At 46.5% G+C, this 24,351-nt stretch overlaps 1 protein-coding gene across 1 annotated transcript; it reads left to right on the forward strand.

Moving 5' to 3' along the window:
• The first annotated feature begins 9,443 nt into the window (after positions 1-9,443).
• EIF2S2 (eukaryotic translation initiation factor 2 subunit beta) lies at positions 9,444-24,064 on the forward strand. The gene is made up of 9 exons (XM_075438775.1): positions 9,444-9,607; positions 14,345-14,525; positions 15,424-15,527; positions 16,493-16,628; positions 16,946-17,046; positions 17,485-17,633; positions 18,553-18,609; positions 22,743-22,828; positions 23,589-24,064. The coding sequence occupies exons 1-9, from the start codon at positions 9,593-9,595 to the stop codon at positions 23,762-23,764; spliced, it is 1,005 nt and encodes a 334-aa protein (XP_075294890.1). The 5' UTR covers positions 9,444-9,592; the 3' UTR covers positions 23,765-24,064.
• Positions 24,065-24,351: the final 287 nt, after the last annotated feature.

Here is a 24,351-nt window from a genome sequence, read left to right on the forward strand (position 1 = left end):
AAGCTGGGAACCAATTTGTATTTAGTTTTGTATTTGTAATTCAAAGACAAGAAAACAACATTAGATGGGTGGTCAGAAACCCTTGGCTGTCTGAAGCCTTAGCCTTCTCCTCCTTAGAGTACCCCATAGCCACTAACAAGCCTGTCTCTCCTCTGGCCCAGTTCCTGCAAGGCTGTTACTAGTTACTTTTTTTTTCAGTGGTCTCATTTGTGCCATTCTTGATGTTTTTTCTTTGTGACTGGTAATCTGTCTTCTGCTTGGCTTATTGCTGTAATACAGAGTATTTTCTCAGCAACTGTATTAGGCACATGTCCATCATATGCAGAGACTGAAGAGCGAAGCACCAGCCAGAGCCACAGTTGCTTTTCCTGTCCCTTCTTGGAAGGGGAGGTTAGCTTCTGCAGTTACATAGGGCTAGTTCTGGACTTACATATGTGCTACATAGTATAGATGAGGGAAAGGGAGCGTTAACGCTTGCTCTGTATTTATTTGGATTTCCTTCAAACATCAAGCTGGGAAATAGTTTCAGCACCTTCTCCACTTCAGATCCATCTAAATTCTTGGATAACTCAAAAAATTGTAATTTCCCTATTTTAAAACAACTGCCCTTTTTTCAGAGTTCATTCTCAAGGAAGGCTGGCCACTGTGGTGTACCTGCTGCAGGGGCTGTACAGTACCAGCCGGTCCTGCAGCGAGAAGCCCAACCTACATGCATGCTTAGGAGCAGGCTCTCTTCCAATGCCTTCATAACTCCGACAGATAGAAGAGGTGTTCAGGAAAAGGCACAGAAGCGAAGGCTTGAGTTACCAATGATATTCAAGTGTCTGAGATTAATGGGAAGTGGGCACTTAATATCTTCTCACAGCCTGGAGCAAAATTAAATTTCAGCAGTCCTGAGAGCCTTCAAACCTTGCTTAAGCCCTGCCCAAGTTTCCAGGAGTGACCTTTCCCATGTCATCTGTATTTTTGCAGCAGGCATATACACAGCCACAGAGGGTCTAAGCACTTGCTGAGCCAGAGGGAATATGGCCAGTGGTAAAAGCATTTTTCTTGGAAATCTGAGCACAACCACCTCTGCTTGGATGGTTTCAGTGTTTTACGCGATGTAGAGCAGCTTTGAAGGAAGCCGCAGAATACCCTGCTGTCCACTTTGCCTCATTACTGGGGTGTGTGCTGAAGAAATGGGTGATGAGAGTTTAACTCTGTGCTCTGGATGAAGAAATGAAAGGGAGACCATTTGCTTTCCCATAACCCAAGTGCTCTGGCTCTATGTTTGTAGGTGACAGAGCTGCTCCCTTTGGGTCTTACCATGTTGGCTGGGTTGCAAGGCTGCTGCTCTGCTTATGTGCTGTGTTGGGAGACTGGACATCTCACTGGGGGCTGAGGGTCCCACCAGGTCCAGCCCGAGGTCATTTTCTTTGTATTGTCCAGAGAGGTAAGGCCAAGTTGGGATATGAAACCCAGACAGCAATGTGCTTTCAGGATGGCCTCAATGCCATCAACACCTTGGAGCCCAAGTGTTTCTCTCTTCCTCCACATTTCTAAAAGGCCAAGAGCAATGTAAGGAAGAATTTAGACCCAGGAACCATCACAACAGTTGTGCAGCCCCATCAGAAAGCACGGATATTATCTTTCCTTGCTTTCCATGGGCACCAACAGCCTCATAGCAGCAGCATTATTTGCTCCCAGGACCAGTTCAGTTACTATGGGAAGCAAAAGGTCTGTATCACTCTGAGATGGTATGATGCTATGTGCAGTCACGCAGGGAGCCTTCAAAGTCTTTTTTTCATCGTTCATGACAGTGACCGCCAAAGTACTGGAGTCTATTAACATGTGTGACTAACAAAGCCGTTCCCACATTACCCAGATCAGCTCTTCCGTAATTTACTGAATGGCTCTGATCCTCACTGTGGATTTAGAATCGTAGAATCATTAAGGTTGCAAAAGATCTCTAAGATCATCAAGTCCAACGGTCAACCCATCACCACCACGCCTACTAGAGAACCTCACTACCTTGGCAGCATGCTCAGAAGAGGACAGCGAAATTATGCAGCTGTACTTTGTTCTCCTTTACTGCGGGAAATGCCTAGAATCTGAGCTGGCCCCTGCTCTGCATGGCCTAAGGAAGGCCTAAGGCTCCAGCGTGAACAACGCCTGTCAGCCTCCTGTATGTACTGCCCTTTAGTGATTGAACAGTCTTTCTCACGTTGTGAATGAAGGGCATTTCCAGCTTGCTTCTCTGATATTAGCATTTGAAAATAAGATCAAGGAATATTGTTTTGGACTCTTTGATTCTGAAATAATTCACAGAATCAAATCAGATCCTTACTGCCAGATTGATGAAAATTAACTCCAACCTAAGACCAGTAACTGAACTTCAGGACGTTGGAGGCAGCAGCAGCTTTATAACTTTTCTGTAAGCAATGCCATGATATACCTAGAATAGCTTGCTTTTTTTTTTTAACCATGTCCCGAGAATGAGAAAACTATGAAAAACACTGGGCCTCCATTTTTCAACCATGAGCATGTAGAAATCCCATTTAGGAATGTGGAGGAGTTACACAGTGTAATGTAACCCAGCTGACTGCTCTGGTGTTTGAAAACCTTTCCCAGCTCGTGCAATCATGTGCTAACTGAGAAAAGACTGAACAGCACTTTTACTAATCCCTCTGATTTTTCTGCCACAGCCTACTGCGCATTTCTGTTTGTACAGCTGATGTTGCTGTTAGTTACCTTCTCTGACTGGTACGCTTGTCCCCGCAAAACCTCTGCTGGGGGTGCGGTTACAATGGCCAGACTGCACATTTAACGAGGGTCTCTTTGGTCTGTGTGAGAAGGCTGATTGCTTGAAACGGGTTTTTAAAACCCACTCAACATTTGCCTTTTCCTTTAGGAGAGATTTATTTCGACTGGGCTTAAGTCAATCACTTCTAAATTTAGGTAACAGAAGGATAAGCCGCTGCTTAAGTGAAATGTATGCATTTACCATGTCTATGTCTATGTGACAGTTTAGAAATGGATCGAATTCGTTGCTTTTTCTTTTTGTCCGGGACTTTGAATTCCAGAACTGAGATGCAATTTGGTTCTGTTGACACTTTAAAAACTGTGTTGATTCAGATTGTTAATTATCTCTAATAGGCATGTGTAAACTTTCAGTTAAGGGGCTATGATGAGAAAATCATCTAAAACATATGCTGGTGTGCATCTGTTTTCTTCCTGTGTTTGCCTGCTCAAACCTTGTGACAGAAGGCAGCATTTCCGTCAAATCTGGGAAAAGTTGCTTATGGTCTTGTATTGTTTCTATATGTACCTTTAACATTTTTATCCACTTGCAACTTTTTGAAATACAGACACAGAACAGAGTGTTTTCTGACAATTAAGTTGGGACTTCTGCCTTGTTTACATGGATACAATTAAAATCTTACTTATATGTGGTAGCGCTCTTGATCAAACCTGTTGACACTTTTTCCTGAGTGAGATGCTCCTTAAAAATAGCAACGGTGCGTTAAATGCTTTTGATCTGAATTAACCCTCAAGCGCAGGAAAGTCTTAGGTGAAAAAAGTGCCACTGCAAACGTGACTGTCTTGCATATGGTTTCCGTGTCTCTACAAGAGGAAAAAAGGTTGATGGAGACAGGCACTATTCATGCAATTTTGCTTATGTACAAAGTCCTCTGTTTCTGTGTACACAGGAGGAATTGAACATGAACCATGTTCTTGGCCTTCAGGACCAAGCCTTCTTACACCTACTCTTTCTCTATCATATTTAGAGCTTGTCCAGGCTGTGGCGTTCAGTTTCCTGGCTTTGTTAATGCCCAAAGGTGTTTCCCCTGTCTTCTGTTTTCCATGTGAATTGATAACAGTACCTAGCAAAGCCTCTGTCTGCATATTACTTCATTCCCAAATGGATATCTCTGTGACTTTTGTTGTGCAAAGCAATGGGAGGGACAGCAACAGCGTGCATTTCAGGTTTGCAGGGAGCTCCTAGACAGGCTCTGGACTGCGAGTACCAAAGCTGCCAAGCCACGTAAGCAGAAATCTGATAAAAGCTACATTGCAAGGGCTATGATTCCCAGCCTAAGAATTTCTCACACACTGAACAAAATGTTTATTTTAAAGGACACTCTGTGCAGTTTTCCAGGCAGAAAGTTTTGAAAACTAAGTTGTGACATAGGAGAGCTAGGCTCTCTACATTCGTGGTTTTCAGTGGGTTTCAGGTACCTGATTTGTTTGGCACCTGTTGAAAATGTCTGCAAGCACCATGTTCAAAACAGCAAAGAGCGGGACACAGTTAGTCCTGCCTTACTCCCCTCCTCTAAAATAGTGAAGGGCGTGTTTACACTTTGCTTTGCAAGTACTGAGAGGTGGCTTCAAGTGTCAATAGCTGCATTAGCTGTTTCTGGCAGATTTGAACTGAGAGCTGGCGAATCTTCCACTGTTCTGGAAGAAAACAGCGCTGAGCTCTATCATGAGCCACCGTCCTCCCCTCTTATCCCCTCTTCCAAAAGAGTTGTGGGAGAAACGGAGCGACTGTCACCATTTCGAGACCAAAACCAGGTCAACGACGCCGCACCACCCTGCTGCCCGCAGCCTGCACAAGTTGCCATTGAAGCCAACCAGCCAAACCCACCGGAGGGTCCTGGGATGTTCCAGATCCATCGGCTCCAGCTTGAAGCAAAGCACCCAGACACCCCGGGGGGTCCTGGGATGTTTCAGATTCATGGGCTCCAGCTTGCAGCAAAGCACTTTGGGTGCCGTCACCTTCAGGGTGCACCAGTTGATCATCTAGCTGTGTTTTGTATTTGCTTATTTTGGTAAAAAACAAACACCACCCTCTCCCCCCACCCCCTCAAAAAGCCCTTTCATCAGCTCTGCAATTTCTGTTGCCTTACTGTTTCTCCAGGCTTCGTGACTCTGGCCGGGGCAGGGCCATACCCACGGGGGTTTCTGCTCACTGGCCCTGCGCGGGTACCACCCTGGGGTACCACCGCCCTGCCCCGCCCCCGGCCCCGCCTCGCCCCGCGCAGGCCCCGCCCCCGCGCCTGCCAGCCGCTGCGCCAGCGCCCTCTGGCGGGGGTGCCGGGTGTAACGGGGGTCGGGGCCGCTCGTGCCTTGCCCACGCAGACGCTCTGCCCAGCGCAGCATTGCTGCTGGGGGTCCCGCTGGGGACAGACCGACAGAGGACAGGGCTTCAGGCAGCTTGGCAGGAGATGTGGCTTTGTGAGACAAGGGACGTAGCTTGGACTCCAGTGGCCTGATTACTTCAGGCCGACCAGCCTTGCCTATCTCACAATAAATCGCGATACAACCCGTATATTATTTTGTCAATCTCTGCGATGGAGATCATGGTGTTGTTCGATCTCTCCGCTAACGACACACACGGCTGAGCAGACTGAAAAGCTCTGTCCCACGCAGCCAGAAGGATGGTGCCTGCTGGACATTTGGCATTCAACGCCCAAGGGGATATTGCAGTCCTCGGGGTGTGAAGTGGGGGGAGGAAAATAATCCCTTGCATTTCCCGACTCACAGGTGATTTGGGGTTGTACCTTGGAAAAGGTTCAGAGAATAACCCAGTCTGGGAAGCAAATGGTACAAGTGGGAGTGATGATCACGCTAATCTCTTTTACTCTTCCCCGCAGATAGAGCTGATAGCCATCACCTCGCGGAACACCACCACGAAGAAGCAGCAACCAACCTGTCGGGAGTTTAGAGATGCACCACCGAGGTCTTGAGTGCCAGGGTGAGACCCTGTTTAGGAACAGCTCCTGCTCTGCAGTCAAATGCTTCCAGTAAGCCCCGAAGGTCTGTAGGCTTTAGGACCAAGTCCCTTCAGGACTGTAGCTGGGAGAAACATCAGAAGATGTTTACGAGAGGATGATGGCCACAAATGCCTGCAAGCTGTGCCTGAACATGTGATTGCTCCAGGCAGAAAACAGAGTAAACACATCCCCTGGTCACAGGATTGCGGCTCTCAGGAAAAGAGACTTCATGTATATAACGTTACAGTGGCAGGTTTTTGGAAATAATCTCTGGTCATGAGAAAACACAGAGTCCTTCTCCAGACCTGAGAAAGCATTTAGACAGAAATGCTTTGTGTACAGAAAACAAAAGAAATCAGGGACTAAAAGGTTATGCGAGGGAAAAGTGAGGCGAGGGTGGACTGGCAGGAGGACCGTAGCTTGATCATCCCCTGAATTCCAGAGAGCAGACATAGTATATGCGTGTAAACAGAGTTGCATGAAAGAAAATTGACTGTAACTAGAGTCTTCCCCTTTAAGACCCCAGCCTTCGGCTCCTTGTTCCGCTAAGTCAGTCAATTACCATGAAGTTCAACTTTGGACAATAACTTTCACCCTTTTTATGCTGCTTGTCTCTCTGTTTTTTTTCTCACACAGCCCAAAATCTAAATTAAATCCACTGCTTAAAATTTTGCCAAGAGGTTCAAACCTCTGATTTTGTGTACATTTTCATGCAACTGCAGCCCCATGTAATATTTCCTTAATTGTTTTAGGATGTTTCAGAGTGATTCTACTCTTTACTCCAGTTAGCAACAATGCAGGCTCATTTTTAGAGTGGAAGATGGATTTTAGTATGGCTAATAATGGCACATTCCCCTTCCTCATCAACAATTTAACAGTGCTCTGGAAGTTATTTTCCATTATTCTCTCAAAACATTGGTGAACACTCTGCCTCAGAAAAAACAAGTATAGAACCTATTTTACTATTATTATAATAAATAACTGAAATAAAGAAAAAGACAAGAAACAGCAGAGGGATGAGGAAGCAAACGATGGCAGTGAATCTAGCACACCAGCAGCCCAATCGCTGCTATGCTTCTGCAAGTATTGTCACAAAGAGGAGTAAGGATAGATTTGAAGGTGGGTTTTGCAGAGACTGAAGATCTGATGTACTGGGTGGATAAACGCATGGTAAAAGACAGAAAGAAGAAAACTAAGAAAACTTCCACTCAGCCTGACTGATGCTGGACCGTGCGCTGGGAGAAGCCTCAGAAAGAGGCATTTTGACCAAGTGCTGCATCCCTTTGAGAAGAGCTTTTGCTATTGTGTGAATGCACTGATTAAAATGCAAATTTGGCTTTTCAAAAACATGTGTTGTAAAAGCAAGCCCACAAGCAGAGTTTGAAATCCTCTCCTCCCCTTTTTGGCTATTCCCTTTCTGCACAGCCAGAACTATATCACCCCGGACCCTTCCAGCTGGGCTTTCGGCTGTGAAGCAGGTCTTCCTCCATCCTCACCCCTGGGCTGCGACGGAGTCCTGCAGCCTTCCTCCGCCCGCTGCCTCCTCAGAGGGGTCTCATCCGTCCGGGCTGCTTTCCTACAAAGCCTTCGTTTTCCACACAGCTGCTTTCTTCGCCAAACCTACCTCACCCATTCTCAGGCCTTCCCTAAGAGCACAGACCTGTTTGCTCCGGATTTCCACCGAGGATCCTTCTTCTTGCTGTTTCACGCTCCTGAGTGAATATCTGGAATCCAAGCACCCTCTTGTGTTTCTCTCTTTTTGGGTGGAAACAGGACTACAATTCTGTCTTGTAGATACCTTAAGCGAAGGGCAGTGGTTAAACCTGTGTCGGTGAGTTTAAGCCCAGCTGTTAACACCACTTATTCCACAGCAATCTTTAGGCTAGACATTAAAATGTAAAACACCCTGTAACAATGTTTGTGCTGATGGTTCTGTCTGCTTTAACACTAAATCTTGCATGAAATGGATGACCATTTAATTTCAAAGAGTTGAGTGGGAGCCAGAATTTTGATATGCACTTCACGGTAAGTAATTTTGTTGTGTATTAGTGCCATATTCTTTTATTAGTTGGTATTAGGGAAACGGAATGAAGAAGGAACAAAGGACTGGAGCATCTGACACATAAGAAGTTGAGGGCGCCTGGATTGTTAAACCTGTGAGAGAAGGCTCAGGGGGGTCTTACCAGTGTGTGTACAGAGCGGGTAAACAGGACAGCGTCAGGCTCTGCTGGGCGACAGGGCAGCAGACACAGGTTGAAACCCAGGAAATTCTATTTAAACATCAAAAATACATTTTATTTTGGAGATGGTGGAAGTGGCTGCTCAGAGAGGTTTTGCTGTCCCCATCCTTAGAGATACTCAAAACCCAGCAGGACAAGGTCCTGAGGAAGCTGTCTTAGCTGACTCTGCACGAGCAAGCAGGTTGGACCAGGCGCTCTCCACAAGTCCTGTCCTACACCCAAGGCTCTACGAGCCTGGGGGAGGGAGGAAGTTCTGCTTTTTTAATGAGGGACGAAGCACTACTGCACTTATCCCCACCTTCGATCAGAGCAACCACCCGGTTCTCTCTCCCAACTGTGCCTCAGCCCTGCCATTTTCTGATACGTTTCCCTCCTCTTCCCTCCACGCTTCTGCATGCAATAACCCTGGGAAAGGCACGCTGCTCTTCCTGGGCCCAATCAGCCCCGGGAAGAGATGCCCTGTGAACACCAAGGACACTTCAGAGCACACAGCCCTCACTCCTCTGCAGGTCCCACCACAGGGGAATGAGCCCAGATGGAGCTGCCTGCTGGAGCCACCGGGGCTAGCTCAGGGATCACCGTATCACAGAATGGTCGGGGTTGGGAAGGACCTCTGTGGGTCACCCAGTCCAACCCCCTGCCCAAGCAGGGTCACCCAGAGCAGGCTGCACAGGACCGTGTCCAGCCGGGTCTGGAATATCTCCAGAGAAGGAGACTCCACAGCCTCCCTGGGCAGCCTGGGCCAGGGCTCCGTCACCCTCAGAGGGAAGAAGTTCTTCCTCGTGTTCAGCTGGAACTTCCTCTGCTTCAGTTTGTGCCCGTTGCCCCTTGTCCTGTCGCTGGGCACCACTGGAAAGAGTCTGGCCCCATCCTCCTGACACCCACCCTTCAGATATTTATAAGCATTTATAAGGTCCCCTCTCAGCCTTCTCTTCTCCAGGCTGAACAAGCCCAGCTCCCTCAGCCTCTCCTCGTAGAAGAGATGCTCCAGTCCCCTGACCATCCTTGTAGCCCTCCGCTGGACTCTCTCCAGTATCTCCTCATCTTTCTTGAACCGGGGAGCCCAGCACTGGACACAGGACTCTAGATGGGGCCTCATAGGGCAGAGTAGAGGGGGAGGAGAACCTCCCTCATCCTGCTGGCCACACTCCTCTGAATGCACCCCAGGATCCCATTGGCCTTCTTGGCAGCCAGGGCACACTGCTGGCTCACGGTCAACTTGTCATCCCCCAGCACTCCCAGGTCCCTCTCCGCAGAGCTGCTCCCCAGCAGGACCCCGAGGGACAGACATCCCCGCCTAGACCACGACCCCGCAGCCCCGGCGCCGGGAACAGGCCGAGCCACGCCCGCCGCCGCCTCCGGGCCCGCCGCGCAGGCGCGGCTCCGCGAACCACAGCTCCCGCCAGGCCCCGCGTCAGGCGCGCAGGCGCGGGGCGGTTGCGCAGGCGCGGTGGAGCGCGGCGCTTGCGGGGGAGGGGAGCGCTGATGCAAGAGGCGAGCGCGGCAGCCGCGGGTAACGGCTGACGGCTGACCGCGTCCCCCGGCTCCCGCCGCTCCGCTCCGCACCGCGCCGCGCCCCGCCCGGCTGCCGCCATGTCGGGCGACGAGGTGAGACCCGCCGGCCGCCGCCCGCGGGGGAGCCGGGCCCGAGGCCTGCGCCGCGGCCGCCGCCATGTGGGAGAGCGGGCCTGAGGCCTGCGCTGGGCAGCGAGCGCGGCCGCCGCCCTGGGGCAGGGCCCGGCGGCTCGGCGCTGGGGCGGGCGGCCGGGCAGGGGTCCCGTGGTCCCGGCCGCCGACCCGCTCGCCGCCGGCCCCGGGCAGGGGGGCCGCGGCCGCTTCTCGGCGCGGTGGGCGGAGGCCGGGCCGGGGGCCGGCGGCTTCCCCGGGAGCCTTCCCGGACCCTGCGCGCTGCGGGGCCCCGCCGGGCCCGCTGCCGGGGGCTGGCGCCGCGGGTCGTGGGAAGGCCCTGAAGACGCGTGGGGCTCTGCCGGCGCCCGGCCCTGGCAGAGGGAGGGCCGGGGAGGCAGGCAGGCAGGCTTCCCCGCCGCCCCTGCTCCGTCGCGTGTCCCGCTCTCCTAGCGATGCGCAGCGTTCAGTCAGTTTAGTTACCACTCTCTCTTTCTGGAGCTTTACTGTCTTGTCTTTTAACCCTGAGAGCTAAATAGCTACGTCCTAGCAAATGATAACTTCAGGTTTTCGGGATCCAGTGGTGTCTGCTTCGCCACATTTCCACGGGAGCAGATACATCCATCTGAGAAATTTTTGTAGCTGCAGATGCCGTGTGTTGGCACCTTTGCTGACCTCATTTCAGTTGCCCTCGCGGGGGAGAGGAAAGCTTTAAGTGTACGAGGTTATAGACACCCTGATGGATGACTCTATAGCCTGTGGGAAACTGCACTGGCTGAATCCATGAGATGGCTGCTCTTGGTCTCCTATCTTCTTTCTGGTGTTGTTTAAAATACCTGTGTGGCTTGTTTCCTTCTGAGCAGAGTGATCACTCTGGCCTTGGAGACAGCCAGGTCATTTGTTCCACCTAACAAAGGAGAACTAGTGTAATTACTAATTATTTTAGTGGTAGTTGAGACTGACTTAGCTACTTTAACATCCAGCATGAATGTACTGATCGTGTACTTGGAACTGCAGCTCTAATGCCTAGGTTGTACTCTGGTTCCAGAAATTAGGACCCAGGAATCCTTGCATCAGGTGCTTTCTGTCCCTGGTGATCATAGGACCATGGAGCAGTTCATCTGGAGTTTCCTGGTTTGGATTTAGTTTAAGTGTCAGTAAAATTATTGTTCATGCGTAATGCATTTGTTCTGACATTGAGGTGATACCGACAATACCTAGTGTAGTAAAGTTACACCTCTGGATTGCTTTATGTAGCAGACTGGCAGAGAATAAAAATGGTAGCTGATATCACAGTTACTGTCAGTTACTGTCACTGTTAGCTCTTCTGGCTAGTGTGTGTGTGAGAGTGAGGGAGTGCACATGCCTTCCAGAACTTCTGTGTATGTGGTTGTTAGGAGCCAAATAGTTTGTTATTAACATTAAGCTGGTGGAACTTTTTAAAGCCAGTGGTCGTATAAAGTTGAGGAGGGTGAAGACATGCGGACAAAATGTGCACCTAATCACAGAATGTTTGGGTTTGGCAGGGCCCTCTGTGGGTCACCCAGTCCAACCTCCTACCGAAGCAGGGTCACCCAGAGCAGGCTGCACAGCACCGCGTCCAGGCGGGGCTTGAATATCTCCAAAGAAGGAGACTCCATAACCTCCCTAGGCAGCCTGTTTCAGTGCCCTGTCACCAACAAAACTTTGTTGCATTGGACTGTAGGTTAAAATTTTCAGAGCTGTATACAGTAAATGAAACTTCCTGGCAGAAGCATCTGCTGTCTGAGTGCTGCCCAGAAGTGTGGCACAGCACAGGCAACACACGCTGTATTTGCAAGGGGAAGCAGTTTGTTAACATCTATTTGGTTTATTAACAATCCTACTATATACATAATCCTACTGGATATCTGAAAGTTCTTCCAGCCCTGTAGGTTTATGAAGCTCCAGGAAGGAATATTGGAGAATGCTGTGTTTTGAGCAGCCAGAGGGTTTAGGTGCAGATTGGTCTTAATAGTTTTGCACTCCATCGTAGACATCAACTCAGTGTAGCATAAGGATACCTGAACTAACTTGTATCAGTGCAGAGTTGCTGTCTGCTGTGTAGATGTGCCTGTGTTTATACAGACTAATTTATTTGTGACCTCTGTTAGAATCCCCAGTGTTTGCCATGGTCAGGGCTGTTTGAAGTAATGTTGGCTTCTGTCTTGAGAGTTGCAGTTGGGCTGTGAGGCTTTGATTCTTTTGTTTGTTTTTTTCCCCTCTGTTCTTTCATTTCCTAATTTTCTGTAAGTTGGGATTTTGACTGTGTAGGCATTTGAAATGGAGGTACATGGAGCTGGATGTGAGAAAGAGCTGTGTGGTCTACAGAAGAGAAAACCCTATATGGGAATTTGGCTCTGAGAGCAGAAACACGATGGAAATTTATAACCATTTCTACACAGGAAAAGTGAAGGGTTTGGTGTGTTTGGGCTGGGGGCTACAGTCCCTTTAGTAGAGGGCCTGCAACTTTGTAGAGTTTTTCAGTGCTTAAACGGTATCATAATGCTTCGACTAATCAAACATGCTGAAGAGATAAAAGGAATGAAGAAACTTGTGAAAGGCTGGTTATCAGGCTGGTTAGTTTATATTGTGATTTATAAAGCGTGTGCGACTTAAGACTCCTGCTTAGTTTTCGTTGCAGCCCTTGGTGAACAAGATATTTCAGGCATAGACCTCCCTCTCAGGCTGTGGAACTCTTATATTAGTTTCCCGAGAGTAGTTAGCGTGTTATGACTAGGTCTTAGGTCTGCAGAAGCTTGGTTTGACCTGACTGGATGGAGTGGACCTTCAGAGCAGTGCTCTGTTCAAGGCCAGCTACATAGTTTTAATGCTGAAAAAAAGTCTCCTGCATCCGGAAGTTGTCCTTGTGTGTTAACTTCAGTTTATTGTGGTACTGCTGAAGACACGTACTGTCTCTTGTAGGCACAAGATAAGCTTTATGGTGGTTCAGGATGGAAGATGTCTTTTTCTTCGCAAAGAAGAGAATGATTTGGGGTGGGTGGGCAGGTTCCTGCTTAGAAATTACTAAACCAAATCTAAGCACAGTCTTGTATTTGCTTAATGGTGTGAAAAGATTTCAGAATCTTGCAAAGCTTCTTCACTGAAATGAGTCATAATCTTGGTGTTCATGTGCTTATTCCTGACGCTGTGGACTCTTGCCGATGCAGGAAGCTTGCTTTCTGTTTCGCAGACGGTGGAGTCACAAGAGGAAGCCAGCGGACAGTGTAACCGGTTGTGCATGCTCTTTGATGACTGCGCATTGCAAGAGCATGATTCATACACATGTCTAATGAAGAATTAGAGGGAAGCCCTCTAGAGAACTTTTTAAAAGTCATCCTAGCGCAGTGTGTACAACTAAAGACACATTTCAGCAGTTTGAAAGCCTCAAGCTTCAGTGTCCCATGTATGTGGACGGTTTTGTGAATCTGTGCTTCAGACACCCATATGTGCTGTTTACTGCCTTTAATAGAGCCTTTATGAAACATGTAAGTTCCAGAAAATCAGAATACCACAAGAATATCATGTGTAGGAGAACGAGAAGTGCGAGGAAGAGATTGCTTGGTGAGGGGAGGGAAGCCGCCAGGCTTGTAGAGTGTAACAAAACGAGAAGCTGGAGTACTGCTCCTTTGATGAAGTGGTGGTATTTTATGAGGGAGGGTATTCATGATGCTGAATTTTAACTCTGTGAGAACATTCTTCAATTGCTAGATATGAAAAACTGGAGAAAGAGTCTCATTAAGTGTCTAAAATTGTTTGGTGTATTAAATGTATATTATGGTGTGAAAATATCACCAGATATATGTAACAAAACTGACCAATAGCTATGATGTCAAACTTGCATCTAAAGTGAAAAAAGCAAGAAGCATTCCTGTGTTGGAAAACTGAAGAGCTCGTGTGTTAAATCTCAGGTCTGCTGATGATGAATAGGTTAAAAGTGAGTCTTGGGGTTAGTGCCTTCTTCGCAGTCATCAGACTAGGTGAATGAAGCTTCTTTGCTGGGTAAATAACTCATTGACAGCTTTTATCGCTTGGTCTCTGTGGTTCAGTTTCCCACCTGTGGGGGGGGGGAAAGGATGAGACCTTTGCTGCTTCATAGTCTTGAGAGCTGATACAGGTCTTGCTGTATCACCAGCGCCTTTTAGGTTTTTCGCTAGTGCAGAGCATTCTGGTCAAGAGAGCTGTTGGTAAATCTTGGCTTTTAAGAAATTTGGAACTCAATGTGTCTCAAATGGAAGTACAAAGTGTAACTGATCTAATTGGGATCTGTGGTATAGGTGTGCTTAGATTTTCTTCTGATGCTGAGTGGGTCAGTGATTGTTTCGCATAGTCTTACTTCAGAATTTGAGTCCACAGTGATAATAAGAGTAGTAGCTGGTAGCAAGTCTGTTAGAGATTCACAGCTTTAATGTATTTTCAGCTGAACTAATACATAGGTGGCAGGAACCTTGGGCTATCATAGGAGAAAGTAACAGAAGCTCCAAACTGTCAAGCAGTCTTGTCTTGTAGTTGGTCCCATCAGTTAGGCCTGGGGACAAGACCTGTGATGTTTTTAAAGAAGCCTATGTAATCACTGTTTTGAGTCAGCTAACTTGTGTTACGCTGTTGAGATTGAAGCCAAGGAACAGTTTGGGTAACTGAAGGAATGTTGAGAAATGATAGGTGATTATTATGCTGCTAAGGAACTCCTGGCTTTTACAGATGATTTTCGATCCCACTATGAGCAAGAAGAAGAAGAAAAAGAAGAAGCCCTTTATGTTGGATGAGGAAGGAGGGGATACACAAGCTGAAGAGACTCAGCAGTCGGAAACAAAAGAAGTTGAACCAGAGCCAACAGAAGACAAAGATGTTGAAGCAGATGAAGAAGACAGCAGGAAGAAAGGTAAAGTGAATCCACACAGAGACTACAAGCCCCATTTCAAGACTTTGGCATCACAGTGCATAATGCTGGGGCCCACGTTTGTTTAGAGGGTTGTGAGTAATAGTTTGCTGCCTGCTGGGAGGGCATATTTCCCTCCTGCTTGAAATCACATTCACAGACATTGGGCAAGCTACTGGTGGCCGATGTAAATTCCACTTTTTTGACTCAAGCAGTGTCTTTTAGTGTGAGGCAAAAAGAGAATCCCCCCAAATGGTCAGCATGAAGTTTTAAATCTTCCACATGCAGTTGTTGCAGTAATTCCCCAGTTATGGTTGTTTTTCATTTGAACCATTAATCAGTAGTGTGAATAATAGAAATATGGTTTAAAGGGTGCCTGGGTTTTGGACAACTGTGAAAGTGATAACTGAAATGTTCTTTGGAATCTTTCTCGGAAGTGAGCTTGCTATTATGTATATAACCTCGCTTTTTAAATTGAGACCAATGTCATTTCAAGATGCCCTGATTCAGGAAATGCTGTTAACTTAAATCCACTTTGTTGGTAAAATTGGCTCCTGCAGTAGACCGAAGAAACTACCTTCCTCCTACAGTTTTCTTCTCACTTTTTTCAAGCATCTCCACTATAATGACAAAAGCAGCTAGTTTCTCTTGTACAGCAGAAAGAAAGATTAAGCCATTAAAATAAAATGCAGTTAGAAGATGCAGAAACTGTAAAATAGCACTGAGGTATTTGGGGGTAGAGGGGAATGACCTCTTTAAAACCTGAAGGATATCTGTAGGGGCCACAGATCATTGCTCATGTCTTACTGTAACATTTTGAAGATTTGGATGTAAATTAGAAATCTTAATGTCTAAACTGTTTCTACAGTTATACTTCTTTTGGCAATCCTTTGTTTTTTAGATGCAACGGATGACCTGGATGATTTAAACTTCTTCAACCAAAAGAAAAAGAAGAAAAAAACAAAAAAGATATTTGATATAGATGAAGCAGAAGAAGGTGTAAAGGTTTGTTTACGTAACTATGCCATCTTGTCTATGGCTGAAAACTTTCTTACTTTCGTTTTCTTGGGATTGGCAGTGCAGGAGCTGTTTCAACTCTCATTGTGTCTTAGTGTGGTTGATAATGAAACTTAGGTTTCACTGTCTCTCTCACATATAGTGGGTTCTGCTGAACATGTTGCTTCTGCAGGGCTTTTTACCAAGAAGTGAAAAAATCTTGACTGATCTCCACAGTGAGAAAGTAATTCTGCAATCTGTTGTAAGGGTTCACTAGCATCAAGGTCTTGTGGGGTGAGAGAAGTAAATGCACAGAAGCCATGCACAGAGTAGGCCAGCCCTTCAAATAAAGGGTATGTATCTGCTAAGAGATCTGTTTTTACTCTGGTTTTCTCTTTAGAAATGATTGGCTACTGTTCTGCATTCCAGAAGGTGTACGAGATATTTTTACTCGTCTCAAGTTTTATTCCAAGTCATGTTTTTGTATCACATGTCACTGTAACTGGCAAGGCCAGAGAGCAAGATGACACAGAAATGTTACATTACGTGTAAGCCTCTTCTTTAGAGTCTACCTTGTGGGGCAGAAAATGACCCTCTGGTCTGCTTTGGACAGGCAAAATGCTTGCTCTGTGTTCTTTACGTGTGCAGAATTCTGATAACAAATTTTTGGACTGGCTGCAGGTAGCACAGCTTTGCCTTACCTTATTGTCTGGCATGTAGGGTGTTTTGTTCCCTTATGCCCTAAAATGGCTGATGCCTTTAGGTAAGCGTAGCGTGCCCTTGTTCTGATAAAACCTAGCCCTACTTCATAGTAGTAGTGCAGTGCTCTCTTCAACATACTCTAGTTGTGTTCTTATCTTTCAGGATTGTGGTGGATATTACTAATATTCATCTAGTAAACTGTGCTACTAGAATTATTTCTAATGCTGTGCAGTGGAGATTTGTGTAACTATAGTCTTATTATTTCTTTTTAGGACTTGAAAATTGAAGGAGATGTGCCAGAGGCAGTAGAACCTGAAGATGACCTTGATATCATGCTGGGCAATAAAAAGAAGAAAAAGAAGAACGTGAAGTTTCCAGACGAAGATGAAATAATGGAGAAGGATGAAGGTAAAAGTATAACCTAGCTCAGTAAGGTGCCGAAAGTGAAATGTAGCCCATGCTGTAGGTGAAGAAGTTCTGTTCAAGTGCCTTTTTAGTTTCAAAACTCATCTCATTTTGTTACCTTTACCACTACATTATTTATCAGAAAAATGTTTTATAAAAGCACTGCATAAATTTGCCATACGTGCTGGTGTCCCTTGTAGGCAGACAAGCTTGTGTCCACATCTTAGTGGAATCTGATGTATCTTTTAGAAATGCTGTAAGCATCAGGTTAAAGACTGTTTCTTTTCTTCTTAATGAATTCCAAACAACTTTCTTTACAGCTTTTGAGGATGAAGATAGCAAAAAAGATGATGGAATTTCTTTTAGCCTTCAGTCAGGACCTGCGTGGGCAGGCTCAGAAAGGGACTACACATATGATGAGGTAATGTTCAAAAGACTTTTTTAACATATTTTCCTATTGCATCAGTAGAGCAGGGCCTTACGCTCATAATGTGCTGTTTCTAACTTAAAGGAATTGTAGTCAGAAGCTCATGAACAGAAAAATAACAAAGCACATCTATCCCAGTAAATTTTCATATAGGGTACTATTAGTGATAGTTAAAACACCACTGCAAATAGTCTGAGGTACTTGTAATTTATGAAGTAAACCCTTGGTGAAACAGCTTTTATATTTTGCATTTATCAGAACATTTTTTAAGTGTGTGTTCAAAAGCATAGGGGAAAATGCTAATGGGCAAAGACTGTCTAATACTCATTCTGAATGCTGTTTCTAGTTTTATGGGGGGTTTTTTAAGAAGTGATGTACTTCATTTGAGAAATGCAAGATATTCATGTTGATGTGAATCCCTTTTTTTTGCAGTTGCTCAATAGAGTATTTAACATCATGCGTGAAAAAAACCCAGATATGGTAGCTGGGGAAAAACGAAAATTTGTCATGAAGCCTCCGCAGGTTGTAAGAGTAGGGACCAAGAAAACATCTTTTGTCAACTTTACAGATATCTGCAAATTGTAAGTTTCCTCTTTAGATTTCCCAGGAATAGCAGGTGAATGCACTTCTCTGCGCTGTTGGCTGTTGCATTGAATGCCTGTTTTCTGGCAAAAGACTATGGAAAACCAGGAGTGAACTGAAAGCTATTTCAGTCATGCTTCTCTTTTCCTCTATGTTTCTCTGTGAGAAGATATTTATGAAGATGATTTATTGAGATAATTTCTTATTTTATACTTAAATTATGAGAACGACAGGTTTGCTACATGGTCCTCGTGGACAGAAACCTGTCACTTTTGTGAGTTCACTGGCTTGTATCAAGTCTGTAGTTGGGTCACCGCTGATACTTACTTGCAAGTTGTGGGTGGGGGAGTGGGGAAAGTTCTTTCAAATTGGAGCTGACTACAAATACTATCCTCTTGGTAAATGGCATGAAGTTCAGTAACATTTTTCCACTGTTTCCTGCAGTGCTGTCTATGTCAATAATTTCTTGTGAAGGCAGTTCTGTTCTTTGTGGGCACTTCTGGGAATGCGTATCTGGTTTGTTTCATAAGTGTGCCAGAAAACAGTCCTGATGAAATCATGCTGAGGATCTGGCTAGTATAGTAAAGTGAATTTTTAATGGTAGCTAGTAACACTTTTTTCCAGGGAATGGCAGGGGTATGGGAGAATAAGAATGCAAAAATCACAAATAGGAAACTTATTTTCAATAATTACTGTAACTGTGAGTTTGGTTTGGGGAGGATGGTGGGGGTTTTTTTGTGGACTGTTCACCTTTCTTGTGTCCTCAGTCATTGTCTGCCTATGCTCTTTGGTGCAGACCCTCTGGCACTGCCCCATTTTAAATTGGGTAATTTAAGATCGTTTTAGCCTGGCAGTCCTGTGTAAATATCAAATTTCTCTGAAGGGGGAAGTTTAAACGTACCCTTGCTTTGTTTTTAGATTACATCGTCAGCCAAAACATCTCCTGGCATTTTTGTTGGCAGAGTTGGGTACAAGGTAAGGCTGCTGGGCTATGTATATGCTTATGCATGTAAGAAGCAATGGCAACATGGTTGACGTCTAATCAAAAATAAAACTCTTGGGTTTGGCTTCTTTGATCATGGGGAGGTGTACACAGCACCGGGCCTGCTGGCAACAAGTGGAACTCAGCTTTCACAAAGGGGAAAAAGAATTCTTGGCCACGAGCTGGCGGGGCTCATTGAGAGGGCTTTAAACTAGGTTCGAAGGGGGAAGGGGATATTGCCCAGCTCACTAGGGATGAGCCTAGGCTTGGAGTGCCAAGGCCAGGGGTGAGATTGACAGCCCAGCTCAAGTGTGTTTACACCAATGCACGTAGCATGGGCAATAAACAGGAGGAGCTGGAAGCCATTATACAGCAGGACGGCTACGACTTGGTCGCCATCACAGAAACGTGGTGGGACAACTCGCATGACTGGCATGCTGTCATAGATGGCTACAGACTCTTTAGGAAAGACAGACCAACAAGGAGAGGTGGGGGAGTTGCTCTATATGTGAGGGAGCAACTGGAATGCATTGAGCTTGGCCTGGGGGCAGATGAGGAACGAGTTGAAAGCTTGTGGGTTAGAATTAAGGGACAGGCTCATAAGGGTGACATTACGGTGGGTGTATACTACAGGCCACCTGACCAGGAGGAGGAGGTTGATGAGGCCTTCTACAGGCAGCTGCAAGCAGCCTCACAGTCACAGGCCCTGGTTCTCATGGGGGACTTCAACCACCCTGACATCAGCTGGGAAGACCACACAGCTAGGCAGGCGCAATCCAGGAGGTTCCTACAGAGCATCGATGATAACTTTCTGATGCAAGTGGTGGAGGAACCAACAAGGAAAGGCGCGCTGCTGGACCTCGTGTTAACAAACAAGGAGGGACTGGTGGAGAATGTGAAGGTTGGAGGTAGACTCGGCTGCAGTGACCATGAAATGGTTGAGTTCAGGATCCTGCGTGGAGGAAGCAGGGCGATAAGCAGGATCAAAACCCTGGACCTCAGGAGGGCTGACTTTGCCCTCTTCAAGGAGCTACTGGGAGGAATCCTGTGGGCCAGGGCTCTCGAAGGCAGGGGGGTCCATGAGTGCTGGTCGCTCTTTAAACAACACTTCTTCCATGCACAGGAGCAATGCATCCCCCTGAGAAAGAAATTTAGCAAAGGAGGCAGGAGACCTGCATGGTTAAACAAGGAGCTTCTAGCGGAGATCAGGCAGAAGAGAAAGGTCCATGGAATGTGGAAAGAGGGACAGGCCACTTGGGAAGAGTACAGAAATGTGGTGAGAGCATGCAGGGATGCGACGAGAAAGGCCAAGGCTCACCTGGAATTGAAGCTGGCAAGGGATGTCAAAAACAACAAGAAGGGCTTCTTCAACTACATCAGCAGCGAAAGGAAGGCTAGGGACAACGTGGGGCCGCTGCTGAATGAGGCGGGTGTCCTGGTGACGGAGGATGCGGAGAAGGCAGAGCTACTGAATGCCTTCTTTGCTTCAGTCTTCAGTGCTAAGACTGGCCCTCAGGAATCCCAGGCCCCGGAGGTAAGAGAAGAAGCCTACAAAGAGGACGACTTTCCCTTGGTCGAGGAGGACTGTGTGAGGGATCGCTTAAGTAATCTGGATGTCCACAAATCGATGGGCCCCGATGGAATGCACCCACGAGTGCTGAGGGAGCTGGCAGATGTCATTGCTGAGCCACTCTCCATCATCTTTGAGAGGTCCTGGAGGACAGGAGAGTTGCCCGAGGACTGGAGAAAGGCCAATGTCACTCCAATCTTCAAAAAGGGCAAGAAGGAGGACCCAGGGAACTACAGGCCGGTCAGCCTCACCTCCATCCCGGGAAAGGTGATGGAGCAGCTTATCCTGGAGGCCATCATGAAGCAAGTGGAAGAAAAGAAGGTTATCAGGAGTAGTCAGCATGGATTCACCAAGGGGAAATCATGCCTGACCAATCTGATAGCTTTCTACGATGACATGACTGGTTGGGTAGACGAAGGGAGAGCCGTGGATGTTGTCTACCTTGACTTCAGCAAGGCTTTCGACACAGTCTCCCATGATATCCTCCTAGGGAAGCTCAGGAAGTGTGGGCTGGATGAGTGGTCAGTGAAGTGGATTGAGAACTGGCTGAATGGCAGAGCTCAGAGGGTTGTCATCAGCGGCTCTGAGTCTAGTTGGAGGCTGGTGACAAGTGGTGTCCCGCAGGGGTCAGTACTGGGCCCAGTCTTGTTTAACATCTTCATCAACGACCCGGATGAAGAGTTAGAATGTACCCTCAGCAAGTTTGCTGACGACACCAAACTGGGAGGTGTGGTAGATACACCAGAAGGCTGTGCTGCCATTCAGCGTGACCTGGATAGGCTGGAAAGCTGGGCAGAGAGGAACCTGATGAGGTTCAACAAGGGCAAGTGCAGGGTCCTGCACCTGGGGAGGAACAACCTCATGCACCAGTACAGGCTTGGGGCTGAGCTGCTGGAGAGCAGCTCTGCGGAGAGGGACCTGGGTGTCCTGGTGGACGACAGGTTAACCATGAGCCAGCAGTGTGCCCTGGCTGCCAAGAAAGCCAATGGGATCCTGGGGTCCATCAAGAAGAGTGTGGCCAGCAGGACGAGGGAGGTTCTCCTTCCCCTCTACACTGCCCTGGTGAGGCCTCATCTGGAGTACTGTGTCCAGTTCTGGGCTCCCTAGTTCAAGAAAGATGAAGAGCTACTGGAGAGAGTCCAGCAGAGGGCTACGAGGATAGTGAGGGGACTGGAGCATCTCCCCTACGAGGAGAGGTTGAGGGAACTGGGCTTGTTCAGCCTGAAGAAGAGAAGGCTGAGAGGGGACCTTATAAATGCCTACAAATATCTGAAGGGTGGGCGTCAGGAGGATGGGGCCAAGCTCTTTTCAGTGGTGCCCAGTGACAGGACAAGGGGCAATGGGCACAAACTGAGGCACAGGAAGTTCCGTCTGAACATGAGGAAGAACTTCTTCCCTCTGAGGGTGACGGAGCACTGGAACAGGCTGCCCAGGGAGGTTGTGGAGTCTCCTTCTCTGGAGATATTCAAGACCCGCCTGGACAAGGTCCTGTGCAGCCTGCTGTAGGTGACCCTGCTTCGGCAGGGCGGTTGGACTAGATGACCCACAGAGGTCCCTTCCAACCCCTACTATTCTGTGATTCTGTGATTGTGTGATTCTGTGGGTTTAGGTCTGTATATATATGCTTGAACATCAGGCTGTTCTTCCCTGCACGTAGATGCTGTGCTGGGTGATTGAAGAGATACCATCTTGTGGAAGAGGTACAGAGGCAAACTATAAGTCCCAGGGAACAGGGTTTGAATTTCTTGTTTGGGACCTTTCTGAAAGATGCTCTGACAGCAGAGCTGTTTGTCACCGTTGGTGAGGATGGCTCTGTGGCTCGTATCAACCTAAAGCAGATGGGCTAGGGAAGAGAGACTGCCTGACTGCCTAGTGGTGAGTCTTGTGGGCATGTAGCTGGTTACTCAGTCTAATGCTGCAATTAAATCCACCTGCCTTAGCGTAAAAACCATGTTGACTTCATATGCTTCCTACCGAAGATCTCGTGCTGTGGTGGTATACTTTCTGGTTGTCTATTAATTGCTCTGTTGTAGACTACAATGTTGTTATATGTAGAAATAGAGAATCAAGGAGTCTTAATTGCAACATGTGTATCACAAATGCCCGTTTGATTGGGCTTTTGAGTCTCTTCAGCTCCAGATGACTTAAACAAAAACTTAGAAACCATAATCCGAAAAAACATTCAACTTCCTACATCAGAATGGCTAGAAGAGGCTCCTATTAGTCATATTACACCTTACTAGGGAGCTGTCTTGGTCACTTCCGTGAGACAAGCAGGAGTTCATTCTCAGTTCTGGGAAGTTCTTCTGACTGGGTGGCTGAACTACGAGGCTGATCTCTGCTGCTGGAGTTTGCATTTACTGCAGTGACTTCCTGGAGGTTTTTAAGCACCTTCAGAATTTTGCAGGGTTTTGGTTTTTTTTTTTTTCACAAAGTAATTCTGGTTTACTCTTTATCTTGAGGAATGCATCGTTACCTTGCTTCATGTTCCTGACATGTTGTAATGCTTGATGTCTTCTGCAAATCAAATACTTAATTTTTTTTCTTTTAAATTAGTGGCTCTATAGATGGTAACAACCAACTTGTAATTAAAGGAAGATTCCAGCAAAAACAGATAGAAAACGTCTTGAGAAGATATATCAGTAAGTAGAACTCGCTCTTTCCACTACAGATTTCTCTCAGACTCCTTTTGATAGCCAGTGGCCCATGTGTGGCTCGTATGTGCGTGCATGCTGTGGAGATTCTGTGTTAAGAAGCTACAACTTTGCTGCAGCTTGATAATGGAATAGTGCAAGTACAGGTGGTTCTGCCATGGTTATAATAAGCACATAGGTTGTACTCTGTCCTGGCACTGAAACATACCAAGGAAAACAGGAAGAGCATTTGAGAATTGCTTGTTTTCATCTGATTTTCACTTCTTGGCTTTGAAGAGGACTGTGGAAAACAACAGTAATTGGTAACTATGAAGTCAGTTGTACATGTTAATTAACAAATACAGTGTGTGTGTCGCTGAATGCTGGTCAAGAGACTCGTAGAGTGTGTGTAACAAAAAATACTGCTTTAGTGCTGTGTCTGTACAAGAGTTCCTGACATCTGGGAATGCTGTTTCAGCAGAGGAAGTTACGGAATGCCAGTGGGAAGTCTTTAACTGGTTGGTGTTATTTTTAAAACACGTGTGTCAGTGCATAATGTACCATATGAAACTTAGTCTTTATTAACCTGGGAGCTAGGGGGAATTTTTAGGTTGCTTCAGCCTCTGTGGTTTTCATAGTAAGCCACTGCTAAGTTAGTAGGTGGATTTGAACAGCCTTTTAAGACATCTGTTAAAGTAAAGGCTGAAGTGGTGACTTGTCTGCTGATAATGCATGATCTTTTAACTGCAACTTAATTCCTTTTCTGCAGAGGAGTATGTCACCTGTCATACGTGTCGGTCACCAGACACAATCCTACAGAAGGACACCAGATTATATTTCTTGCAGTGTGAGACCTGCCACTCTCGCTGCTCCGTCGCCAGCATCAAAACTGGTTTCCAGGCTGTCACAGGCAAGAGAGCGCAGCTCCGTGCCAAAGCTAACTAGTTTGCTAATCAACACTGGATTTTGCAAAGTGTTCTGGGGAGATATGACTGGACAGGTTTACAATCGGAATGGATTTGCCATTGTATTAAAACAAGATTGTAAAATCTACAAGAAATTTGGCTTTTGATTGATTGGTCTGTGAAATCCTTGCAAGATGCAGATCCTCAAGCTGTTCACATACATTTGCTCATTGAATATATTTTACCAACTTTAAGGAACGTGGTGGGATAGGAGGTGCTTTTTAATCCATTCAGACTTCTGTAAAACACAATATAAATTAAAAGATACTGTAACAGTGAATGTCTTTGATTTGGATTTTTCCTTCAGCTTCCTCCTCAAACAGCTCATGGGAATGGTTGACGTGTTGTTCTGTGGATCATGTCACTGAACTATGTCCAAAACCCAGAATAAAGTTTAAGATAAAGGTTATTTTGCTTTTACATAACAAGCTTATTTTTAGTTAGGCTGTCATTAAACAGAAAAACCAGTCACAAAAAGTCACAGCGATGATATACCAACATGAGAACCACTCATGGTTTGGTAGCCACGTTTATGCAGGAAAGCATTTTGCACAGAAAGTGACATCA

The sequence above is a fragment of the Opisthocomus hoazin genome, chromosome 18, assembly GCF_030867145.1.
Source record: "Opisthocomus hoazin isolate bOpiHoa1 chromosome 18, bOpiHoa1.hap1, whole genome shotgun sequence".
NCBI lineage: Eukaryota > Metazoa > Chordata > Aves > Opisthocomiformes > Opisthocomidae > Opisthocomus > Opisthocomus hoazin.

What these genes read in the sequence shown, in the direction of transcription:
- EIF2S2 (XM_075438775.1), top strand. An exon ending in TTGGCAGAGTTGGGTACAAG is followed by an intron (nt 18,610 to 22,742) that starts GTAAGGCTGCTG and finishes CTTTTAAATTAG; the next exon opens with TGGCTCTATAGATGGTAACA. An exon ending in CGTCTTGAGAAGATATATCA is followed by an intron (nt 22,829 to 23,588) that starts GTAAGTAGAACT and finishes CCTTTTCTGCAG; the next exon opens with AGGAGTATGTCACCTGTCAT.